This window comes from Oryctolagus cuniculus, chromosome 2 (genome assembly GCF_051225735.1).
Source record: "Oryctolagus cuniculus isolate XC-2025 breed Fujian yellow rabbit chromosome 2, ASM5122573v1, whole genome shotgun sequence".
Classification (NCBI taxonomy): domain Eukaryota; kingdom Metazoa; phylum Chordata; class Mammalia; order Lagomorpha; family Leporidae; genus Oryctolagus; species Oryctolagus cuniculus.
In genome coordinates this window covers 122,628,735-122,639,895 of record NC_142868.1, presented here as the reverse complement: position 1 = coordinate 122,639,895, position 11,161 = coordinate 122,628,735, and the positions used below count along the sequence as shown (strand labels likewise).

Below are 11,161 nucleotides of genomic sequence, written 5' to 3'. Positions count from 1 at the left end.
AATAAATTTAAAAAGCATTCCATTCTCAGATTTTTTTCCTAGGTAGAGACAAATCGTTTGTGTGTAATCAATGAGAAACAAAAATGAAGTAGTGAGTGCTAAATAAAGTCTTTCACTCAGGGGTATTTCTTCAAAACCATTTTAGGCCCACATGCCGAGGGGCCTCCTTCTGCCTGGGTGGTTCCACGTGGATTCTCACTGTAAGGAAGTCACAGGGTTCATTTTCCCTGTCTCCCTCGGAGTGACCTGGCTCTCTCCACGCGCAGGGAAGTCCTCTCTGTCGGCTGGGTCTGGAGCGGTCTCGGCTCTTCCCCCGCTGCCTTCCAGTCTGCTCTCAGCAATAGATGCCGGTGAGCAAGGCTAGTGCCGGTTGAGGGAAAGTGTTGTTCAGACTTTCCGAACTGGCTGCAGAGGGTTGGTATCTTACTATCATTCATTGTGACAGCGTTTCTTTGCCTGGAAGTCGTCTGGGCAGCCTCCTTCACGTTCACGTGCTGCCGAGTTAGCCAAGTACACGGCTTCGGCAGTCACTGGTCAGATAATTCTCCCTCGTAATGAAGCGAATTCGAATCCCTTCTAAACCCAAGAGAGCGATTATTCGATTTAGGACTTAATTCCCAACCACAGAGGAAAGAGTCATCTTGGGGACCTCATCGAGGCTGACTGTGGAAACCCGGATCTAGTGGGAAAGCCGGTCTGGGGCGAGGGGCGCGCTGAGACCCCGTCAGGAAAGGTGGGTGGGGGCGGGAGGCCGCCCGCCACGTTCCCGAGCGCCAGGAATTCCTCCGTCCCCGGCTCTGCGCATCCGGCGGCGGCGCCCGGGGCTGCCGGGACCCCGCGCTCCCGGGACGCCGGGCGCTGGGGCGGATCTGCGCGGCCGAGGCTTTCCCGCAGGGGGCAGTGCCGGCCGCTCGGACGGCGGGAGGGGCGCGACTTCGCGCAGAAGTCTGGGGGCTCTTGGCAAGAAAGTTGAGGGGCTGCGAAGGGGCGGGGACGGGGCCGTCCGGGCTCTGGGGCTGGCGGGCAGGGGGCGCCGGCGCGGTCGACGCAGCCCCCGGAAGGTGCAAGCGAGCGGGGAGCCAGGGCGAGCGCCAGTGTGCGCGCCGGCTCTCCGGGCTCCGCGGGCGCGCGGGTGTCAGCTTGCAGCCGGGCTCCTCCCTCCGGCCCCCCTGGCCGGCCGCGCGGTCCCTCCCTCCTTCCCCGCTCGCCCCTCCCCGGCGGGCCAGGCGCTGGGACGCCCCGGCGGAGCAGGCGGCGGCGAGTTGGGGAGCCCCAGGCTCGGCGCTGCCGCAGGGGCCCGAGCCGAGCCGCCCCCGCCCCGGCCGGGCAGCGCCGGGCCCGCTTCCCGCGGGGCCACGCCCTGTCAAAACTTTGTTGCGGCGGCGGCGAGCGGAGCGGAGCGGGCCGGCCAGCGGGAAGGAGGGGCGCCGGGCCGGGCCGGGCAGGGCGCGGGCGGCCAGGGGCTCGGAGAGCAGCGGCCCCGGCCCGCGCGGCCCCACCATGCCCCAGCTCGGCGGCGGTGGCGGCGGCGGCGGCGGCGGGGGAGGCGGCGGCTCGGGCGCCGGTGCGGCCGGCGGAGGGGACGACCTCGGAGCGAACGACGAGCTGATCCCCTTCCAGGACGAGGGGGGCGAGGAGCAGGAGCCGAGCAGCGACAGCGCCTCGGCGCAGCGGGACCTAGACGAGGTCAAGTCGTCCCTGGTCAATGAGTCGGAGAACCAGAGCAGCAGCTCGGACTCGGAGGTAAGGAGGCGCCCGCGGCCGGCCCCCGGGGGACCCCGGCCCAGCGCTCGCTCACCCGCCCTCGCCTTTGTGTCTCCTCCGCAGGCGGAGAGGCGCCCGCAGCCCTCCCGGGACGCTTTCCAGAAGCCGCGGGACTATTTCGCCGAAGGTACGTGCCCGGCTGGCCAGCCTCGACTCCCGGCGCCGCTGCGCCGCGCACCTCGGTTCGCGCGGCCCACGCTCCCCTTGCAGGAGTGACCAGTCCCTGCCCTGCGGCCTCCTTGGATCGCGCGTCGGGGGCGCTTGGGTTTGCGGGGCCGGGGTGGGATTCCTCGTGCCGTGGCGCTGTCCGGGGGACCCGGGCCTCACCCCACCTTGGTCTTGTCCTCAGTGAGAAGGCCCCAGGACGGCGCGTTCTTCAAGGGCCCCCCTTACCCTGGGTACCCCTTCCTGATGATCCCGGACCTGAGCAGCCCCTACCTCTCCAACGGACCCCTGTCTCCGGGAGGAGCGCGCACGGTAAGCGTCCGTCGAGCTGCGCCGGGGCGGCTGGGGACCCGGGCCCGTGGGATGCGCCCCCGGCCCGGCCGTGGCGTGGGGGATGGGGCCTCCTGCGCCGCTCGCGGGCAGAACTTGTTTGCGGAGTTGCGCGGCTCTGGGGCGGCTGCGCTGGCCGCTGCCTGGATGGAAGGAAAGTTGCTGTAACTTCTCCCCTGCTGCGGGCTGAGGCTATGGGGCCCCACCTGTGGGATCCTCCTTGACCTCTGGGAGTCTGCCCGCCGCAGAGGAGAGCTTGGGTTTAGTGTCTGCTTTGGGGGTCTCGTTTTCCTTTCTAGAACTCGGTCAGCTTTCCTTGGCAGCTGGGCAGGGGGCTGGGGAAGCCGGGCTGGCGACGCTGCTTCGGCTCCCCGAGTTCACTGGGTGGCTGTGAGCTGGTTCCTAAGAAACCCGGTGGTGGTGGCGGGTTATTCCCAACCCCGTTTCCCGCCCCCAAGCCCTCGCTCCCGGGGCCTCAACTTTGCGGCGGAGCCCTGGATTTTAAACTGGCCGAGAGAATCCCGAGGGCGACCCGAAGCATTCTTCAAGTTGAGGAACTTGGCTTTTTCCCCCTTTTGTTGCCGGCTTTTCTCATTTAAAGCGAGCGCTGGGACACTTTAAACCTGTTAATGGGCGCGCATTGTGTGCTGCGCGCTGGCATTTAGAGCGGTGATTAAGCAAATTGACCGGGCCCCAGACGACGTGCAAATGAGGGCGGATTCCTTCGCCCCCTCTCAGGCGCTCGACTCCCGCCCCCCGCGTTGCGAGGGGCACAGCTTGAGACGGGCGAAGCCTTTGTGTCCCCGGAGCCGCCAACCCGTCCCTAGGCTCCCTGCCCAGGTGCTGGGGCCGACGGCTGATAACTGGGTGAGCGCCTGCCCACTGTGCGCCCGGCGCCGGAGTCCTGCCGCTGGGTCGCTCCGCACCTTGCTTCTCAGGGCCCGTGCCAGTCCATTCTCGGTTGGGGGGCGCGGGGACGGGTTTCTGTTAGGCGCTCTTGTTGCAAGATAGGGTGTGGGAACAAGCTCTGCTGGAGGGCGAGTGGGTGGTACACCATGGCCCGCACCGCTTTGGCCTGCTGGACTGGGGCATCCCGGGAAGTTCTGAGTGTGTCGTTTTGTCGCGAAAGCTGCATTTGGGCCTAAGGGCTGTTGCATTTTCCCAATCGGATGAAAAGAAGTGCACCTAAAAGTGGAACCCAACAGGCTGTGGCAGCTATGGTACTGGTGCCTGCAAATGGTGATGGAGAGTTGCTGAAACTTCTGGGCTGGGGGCTGCAGGGAGAGCTGTGCCGCTAAGGTGCCGCTTTAACTTTACCATTAGGAAGGAAGCGGGGAGTGAGGGGGGTGGAGAGGGACCAGCAAGCGCCAGCTTTGGGTGTGAGCCCTGAGCCAGGTCCCAGTGATGGGGAAGTCGCCAGCTGTGACTGTCCCTCTGCAGCAGGTTGTTCCTCTAACACCCGGTTCCCTTGAGGGCGTTTTATTCTTCCCAGCTTTCTAGTTCACATCTAGGACCATGACTGCGACAACTGCTTTGTCTGCTGCCCCGCGATCAAACAGTCCAAGTGAAACATTTTCTTTATTTCTTTGTTTTAAAGATTTTATTTATTTATTGGAGAGGTAGGGTTCCAGACATCGAGTATGAGAGACAAAGTTCTTCCATCTGCTGGTTCACTCCCCTGATGGCTGCAATGGAATTCCTGGTTGTCAGATCCTGGCTTGGGTGGGATTTGGAGACCCTCCTTGGGGAAGCCGAGCCTTCCTTTCTGCGTCCTCACTCATCCATGCGACTGCTCCCTGCACAGACCAGTGTCGCCATCCTCCCTTTTGGGGCAGTCACGACACCCACCATGCCCTCTCTTGAGGACTTAGCATCCCGCTCCTATAGCTCTGTCTTGTGCCCTGGTGAGTGGTTCTTGCAGAAGAATTTCCCTAGCATTTCTGTGCGTCTCATGCCTCTTGCTGTGTTCAAAGCCCAGCCTGTTGGTCACTGATGTCCTGGGAAGTTTTGGGTAGTTAGCTCAGTGCAGTAAACCTTCTAATGTTGGGTGCTGTCCGTGGGGATCATGGCCAGTAAGGAAACACGTAAGCGCTTGATTGTCCGGACTGCAGGGCTGAGATGATGGTTTTTTCCTCTGGGTGTTTGTATTAATGTAATTCTCACTGTAGACGGAATGTAAGTGCCAAGGAAGTGGCCCTCATTTGGTTTCTCAGCTTGCTAAGATGATGTGCATAGATAGGGATGGGGAAGAAGCATTAGCTGGTGGCTTTTTTGGGGAAAGGTGCCTGGCATAATACATGACCCAGTGTTTCTTTTTGGTATCGTAGGTCCAAATTATACAGCTTTAGGTTTTGCTGCTATAAGATCTGTAAGCTGTATAAATTTGAGTAGCCCCAATTCTCTGCTGCTTTAACACTTTCTGGAAATACCCAGCCAGAAGCAAAAGTGGAGCGTGGCTGGATTATATTCAGGGTGTTGGTGGACCTTGGGAACAGCAGGCAGCAGGCCCCAGCACCTTTGCCCTCCACTCTGGCTTGGCTGGGATGCTGGGAAGTGGCGTCTTCCTGAGGCTCTTTAGAAAAGAGGTCCCCTTAACCTGGGGTGTGTGCCAAGCCTGTCAGCTGTGTGCTTCTTATCTGCAGCCCCTGGGACCCTGGGGCCTCTGAAGAGAGGAGGAACTGCCACCAACCATTTTTCACTATTTAATGTAATCGCCCGAAATCATCCATTCATTCACTAAGAGGCTTCACAGGTTTACCAACCACCTCTGTGCCATTAGCTAGAATTTTGTCAGGAAAATGTCAATGAGCACATTAGAAACTGGGTGTCAGAAATAATTTGAAGATGAAAAAGAGCCAAAAAGAAAAGTGGACTGTGATTCCACAAGCTTGCTGCCAAGGGACAGCAGTTTGCGTGTGTGCACCGCAGGAGCGTGCTGGTGACATTTAGAAAGGGAACACATCCGGGCAGAGCCACCCCGGGGGTGTCTGGTTTTTCTGTCCGGTGTATGAATGAAGTAGTTGCTGTCATGTACCCCAAGCACACGTTGCGCGTGCCTTTCTCAGACCCCCCTCAACTCAGATTTCCGTATGAAATTGTGCCATAGGCTCACTTGAAGTCCTTTGTGTCCCACTGTTTCCCATGGACAGTCTTGCCATGTCCTGGATGCTCCTGTTCCCAGACACAAAGGGGCCCAAGCAGCAACCTTTGTGTGTGCATAGAGAGATTGTTGTCAGGAGTTGTACATGAAAGCTAAGGAAAACCTTTCCTTCTAGAAGATCAGAGTAAACATGCTGCTTTTGGTAAAATTCTTTTGAGACGTTTCATCTAAATATAACTTCTGTTCCATTTTTTTTCTAAATATAACTCCCAGTTTAATGAGGGCTTTTCACATGGAGGGAGCTTTGGAGAGGCCCTGCCTCTGTTGCTGGAGTTTTGGCATTTGGATGGCTGGGATGACATTTGGTGACAGACTCTAGGGAGGACTTTGAACTCCATCCATCATTTTTCTTTGGGTGGGTGGATCTGACATGGTTGGTTGTAATTTGGGAAAGTTAGAGTTTGGTCTCATTCTTCATTGATTTCAGAAAAAAGCAGGCTAGCTCCTGCGCCCGTGCGCGTGCACACATACACATACACACAGATCTAACCTTTAACAAAAGAATATTCCAGCCTTTATTGTGCAATATTACAAAAATAATTGTAGGATGAAAAAAGAATTCAAATGATTAGCCCACTGGAAAATCTTCTGTAATTGAAAAGCCCTACTTATGTTTCAGTGTTCAGATGACTTCTATTTGTTAAACTGGGGAAATTTAGGCCCCCCCCTTTTTTTTGACAGGCAGAGTTAGAGAGAGAGAGACAGAGAAAGGTCTTCCTTCCATTGGTTCACCCCCAAAATGGCCGCTACGGCCAGCGTGCTACGCCGATCCGAAGCCAGGAGCCAGGTGCTTCCTCCTGGTCTCCCATGGGGTGCAGGGCCCAAGCACTTGGGCCATCCTCCACTGCACTCCCTGGCCACAGCAGAGGGCTGGCCTGGAAGAGGCGGAGGATTAGCCTAGTGAGCCTCGGTGTGGTCCAGCATGTTTTTAAGATTCACTTGTAACACCTCGATTTCTGTGGCTGATATTTATTGGGTGTGTATCATGAACAATGGCTAAGGGAGCATGGGAGATAAGATTGTTGGATCCGGTTTTTGTCCTAGAGGATTGGAAAACTAAGGAAGGAGGAGTGTTAGTAGTGTTAAGAGGCATTAAGTTCAGAGAAGAGTGTTTAGAATAAAGAGAGAAATCTGGAAGCATTGCTTTGAGCAGGAGTGATCCAGGAAGGCAGGAAGAGAAGGTAGTATTAAATTAGTCCTTGAAACTGACTCATTTTTAAGTTTGATTTTTAAGTTTGAAGTAACCCTTGTTAATTATGTTTTTAAAATTAGGTGATATGTAGGTATTTAGAGTGAAAAGTGAAAGTCCTCTTTCACTCCTGTCTTTTTTTCTTATGATTATTTATTTGGGGCCGGCGCTTTGGCATGGCAGGTAAAGCTGCGGCATGTAGTGCCGGCATCCCATATGGGTGCTGGTTCAAGTCCCAGCTACTCCACTTCTGATCCAGCTCTCTGCTATGACCTGGGAAAACAGCAGAAGATGGCCCAAGTCCTTGGGCCCCTGCACTCTCATGGGAGACCTGGGAGATGCTTCTGGCTCCTGACTTCAGATCGGTGCAGATTGGCGCAGCTCTGGCTGTAGCAGTCATTTGGGGAGTGAACTAGCAGATGGAAGACCTTTCTCTCTCTCTCTCTGTCTCTTTTTCTCTCTGCCTCTGCCTCTCTGTAACTCTGTCTTTCAAATAAGTAAATAAATCTTTAAAGAAAAAAATGATTATTTATTTGAAAGGCAAAATGACCAGGTGGTGGGGCTAGGTGACGAGGGAGACAGAGAGATTGCTCTTCTTTCTCTCGTTCACTCCCCAAATGCCCACAGTAGCTGAGGCTAGACCAGGCCAAAGCCAGGAACCCGGAACACCAGCAGAGTGGCTCTCACATGGGTGGCAAGGACTCAAGCACTTGAGCCACCATCTGCTACCTCCACAAATGCATTTGTAGGAAGCTGGATTGGAAGCAGAGGAGCCAGGACTGATAACAGCATGCAGGTGTATTTCTAAGCGCAGCTTAACCTGCTGCACCACAGTGCTTGCCCCTTCACTCCCATCTTAAGGTGGAAGCCAGTAGAGGCAGAGCAAACTCATGCAGGAAGGAAAAGTTCAGGGTTACTAGGGGGAATATAGCTTCTTTGATTCATTTGCCTGGAAGGCCAAGGGGCCAGGGCATGGGATGCCTTGGATGCCAGGCAGGGAATCTGGTCCTGCTGAAGATGCAGCACAAAACCATCAAAAATTGTGCTGGAAATGACTTGTGTCTATGCTTACAAGGACAGTGGTAGTTCGGAGGGGATGACTGGAAGGAGTAGAGCAGGTAGGGGGCTCACAAGGGCCAGGACTGAGGAGTATCAGAAGAGAGGGGTGAGTAGGCCTGCATGTGCGTGGGGAGGTGTGGGATCAAAGGCAGAAAGTGGGTGATGTCTCAGTTAACTGCTGGGTCTGAGCCTAGTTGACTTGGGGAATGGGTTCTGGGGGTGGTGCTCTGGCTTCCCGTCCCTGCCTCCCCAGTGCTGGACAGATGCTCCCCCAAATATTTTGGCAATAATAGGGCCCGCACAGGCTGTGAGAGGCTCTCATTTGGAAAGACTCTCAGTTTATTTATTTTTTTTTTATTTATTTTTTTATTTTTGACAGGCAGAGTGGACAGTGAGAGAGAGAGACAGAGAGAAAGGTCTTCCTTTTGCCGTTGGTTCACCCTCCAATGGCCGCCGCGGCCGGCGCGCTGCGGCCGGCGCACCGCGCTGATCCGATGGCAGGAGCCAGGAGCCAGGTGCTTTTCCTGGTCTCCCATGGAGTGCAGGGCCCAAGCACCTGGGCCATCCTCCACTGCACTCCCTGGCCACAGCAGAGGGCTGGCTTGGAAGAGGGACAACCGGGACAGAATCCGGCGCCCCGACCGGGACTAGAACCCGGTGTGCCGGCACCGCTAGGCGGAGGATTAGCCTAGTGAGCCGCGGCGCCGGCCTAAGACTCTCAGTTTAATTGGAGGCAATCTAGGGTTGAGGGGATGTTGAAGGTGTGGCTGAGATTTTAGCAGCTAGAAGATGCAAAGGAGCTAGGGAAGTGGGGAGAGCTCACAGCGACCAAGTCATTGCATTGAAGGAAGGTGGAAAGGAGAACTTGGCAATGAGGGCGGGGGCGGACCGGGAGCGGCATCCAGGGGCTACAGCATCCCGGAGGCTGATGGCAAAGAAAGGGAAGTGTGCCTGCCACACCTTCCACACCTCACTTTCTGTCCATGCTAACCTGAAAGATGTTGGAAAACCAGACCCACAGAGAGAAGAGGGAAGGAAAGAACTGCAGGCATTGGACAAAGCGTGTTCAGGGTGCTGCGGTAGAGCTTTCGAGGGCAGGGTTGGAGATGAGTGGAGGAGACAGAGAGGAAGAGGAATGAGACTGCGAGTGTCAGCAGGAAGACTTCTTCCTACGCTTTACAGTTCCCGGCTTTACACACTGGCTCAAGAGTTAACGCTATCAGACATCGCAGAGGTGGAGCTGGCGGAAAGGGGACTGTGCATTGCAAGGCGGTGGAGTTCTCAGTGTGCATTCTCAGTGAGACCCAGGACAAGTTGGCTGGAGGAGAGGGGTGGTCCTGGAGAGTTGTTGGCAGCAGGGAGACTGTAGGCCCTTCTTTACCTGCTACGTAGCTGAAAATGTTGGGTACCTTTTAGCTACTTGTTAAATAATGAAAGGTTTGTGCATTGATTGAAAGATAAGGCACACCTGGGAAACATTTCCTCTGTTGTCTGGAGCTGGCTGATTTTGAAGGGGGATAGAAGTGGGACTCAAAATGCAATGTGTTTTTTTGCAGTAGGGAGCAGATTTTGGAATGTATGATGAGTTAATTGAGAGAATGCGCAAAGATTCATTACTTAAGAGCATGTAGAAAACTATCCCAGATTTTCTAATCAAATTTATTCTTTGAGGACATTTTTACATGTCCTTTTTTTTTTTTTTAACTACTGATGCTCACCCAGAGATGCTGATTTAATTGATCTGGGGTTCAAACCTGAGCATTCAGGGTTTGTTTTCTTTTAAGATTGATTTATGGCCAGCACCACAGCTCACTAGGCTAATCCTCCGCCTGCGGCGCTGGCACACTGGGTTCTTGGCCCGGTCGGGGCACCAGATTCTGTCCTGGTTGCTCCTCTTCCAGTCCAGCAATCTGCTGTGGCCCGCCAAGGCAGTGGAGGATGGCCCAATTGCTTGGGCCCTGCACCCGCATGGGAGACCAGGAAGAAGCACCTGGCTTCTGGCTTTAGATAGGTGCACTGCCAGCTATAGTGGCCATTTGGGGGGTGAACCAATGGAAAAAGGAAGACCTTTCTCTCTCTCTCTCTAACTCTGCCTGTCAAAAAAAATTAAAAAAAAAAAAAGATTGATTTATGGGGCTGGCTCTGTGGCATAGTGGGTAAAGCCGCTGCCTGCAGTGCTGGCATCTCATATGGACACCAGTTCGAGTTCTCGTTTCTCTGCTTCTAATCCAGCTCCCTGCTAATATGCCTGGGAAAGCTGTGGAAGATGGCCCAAGTCTTTGGGCCTCTGCACTGACGTGGGAAACCTGGATGAAGCTCCTGGTTCCTGGCTTCAGCCTGGCCCAGCCCTGTCTGTTTTAGCCATTTGGGGGGTGAACCAGCAGATGGAAGACCTCTCTTTTTCTGCCTCTGCCTCTGCCTCTCCCTCTCTCTAACTTTGACTAAAAAAAAAAAAAAAAAAAAAAGGATTAATTTATTTTATTTGGAAGAGTTAGAGAGAGGCAGGCACAGAGAGCTTGCATCTGCTGGTTTACTCCCCAGGTAGCCACAAGGACCAGGGTTGGGCCAGGTTCAAGCCAGCCAGGAGCTTCATCCAGGTCTCCCATGTGGGTGACAGGGGCCCAAACAGTTGCGTTTTCTAGGCCATTAGCAAGGAGCTGAAACAGAAGAGCAGCCGGGACATGAACTGGCACCCAGATGGGACAGGCGGCTGCTTTACCTGGTACACCGCAACATCGGCCTGTGTGTCCTTTGTTTTATATTCTCTCCTCCCACCCACACTGGATTGGATTTAGAAAACAGTGAAATAAACGCAGTTTCCAAAACCCTGGCATTCAGGAGGAAGAGAACTTGCGAGGAGTGAAGGGCACTGGCCTTTCCCCTCTGCTTGCAGGTGCTGCCCAGGGAAGAGCCCTGGGACACTGCAGAGTTGCTTCCCGAGACTCGCGGGATATCGGAGATGCTCTGAGGCACGTCGGCCGTTACCTTTAAGGTTCTAAAGCAAATTTCAAAATCTTCCATATGCACAATCTGTAGATTCTCGTGGGAAAATGAACATGTAATTTAGAAGTACACTTCAAAGTTTGATACTAAAATCATACAAATGTTTCTATAAACATGTCCCACTTTAGGAGTTCTTATGGAATCATAACAAGGTGATAATTGTTACTGGGAGTCCTCAGGACAGGAAATGAATTCACACGCATGCTCTCAAACTGTTACAGCATTTTTGGAAATCTATTTTCATTTCTATTCCAGAGGAGGCACAAGGCCTCTTGTTTACCCTAATTGTAGAAACTAAACGTGACGTTCACAAAAGAGCAAACTATAAACGGTTCGTAAGTGTATGAAGCTATGTTCAACCTCCTTTGTAGCCAGAAAAATGCTAATGAAGGCAAGGATCATTTTTGGCCCATGAAACTAACGTTAAGAGCTTGTCTGACTAAGGCTTTTCAATGCTGGCAAGTGTGTGGTAAAATGGCTGCTCTTTTTGG

General features: G+C 54.4%; 1 protein-coding gene across 2 annotated transcripts in view; it reads left to right on the top strand.

Moving 5' to 3' along the window:
• The first annotated feature begins 1,089 nt into the window (after positions 1-1,089).
• TCF7L1 (transcription factor 7 like 1) overlaps positions 1,090-11,161 on the top strand; it is a 170,987-nt gene continuing 160,915 nt past the window's right edge. The window contains exons 1-3 of one of the 2 annotated variants that reach the window (XM_089326202.1): positions 1,090-1,743; positions 1,828-1,891; positions 2,114-2,241. In XM_089326202.1, the coding sequence (XP_089182328.1) occupies positions 1,501-1,743; positions 1,828-1,891; positions 2,114-2,241 (435 nt within the window). In that variant the 5' untranslated portion in view covers positions 1,090-1,500. The remainder of the gene's footprint in view (positions 1,744-1,827; positions 1,892-2,113; positions 2,242-11,161) is intronic. The other variant, XM_008254182.5, reaches the window with a different exon arrangement.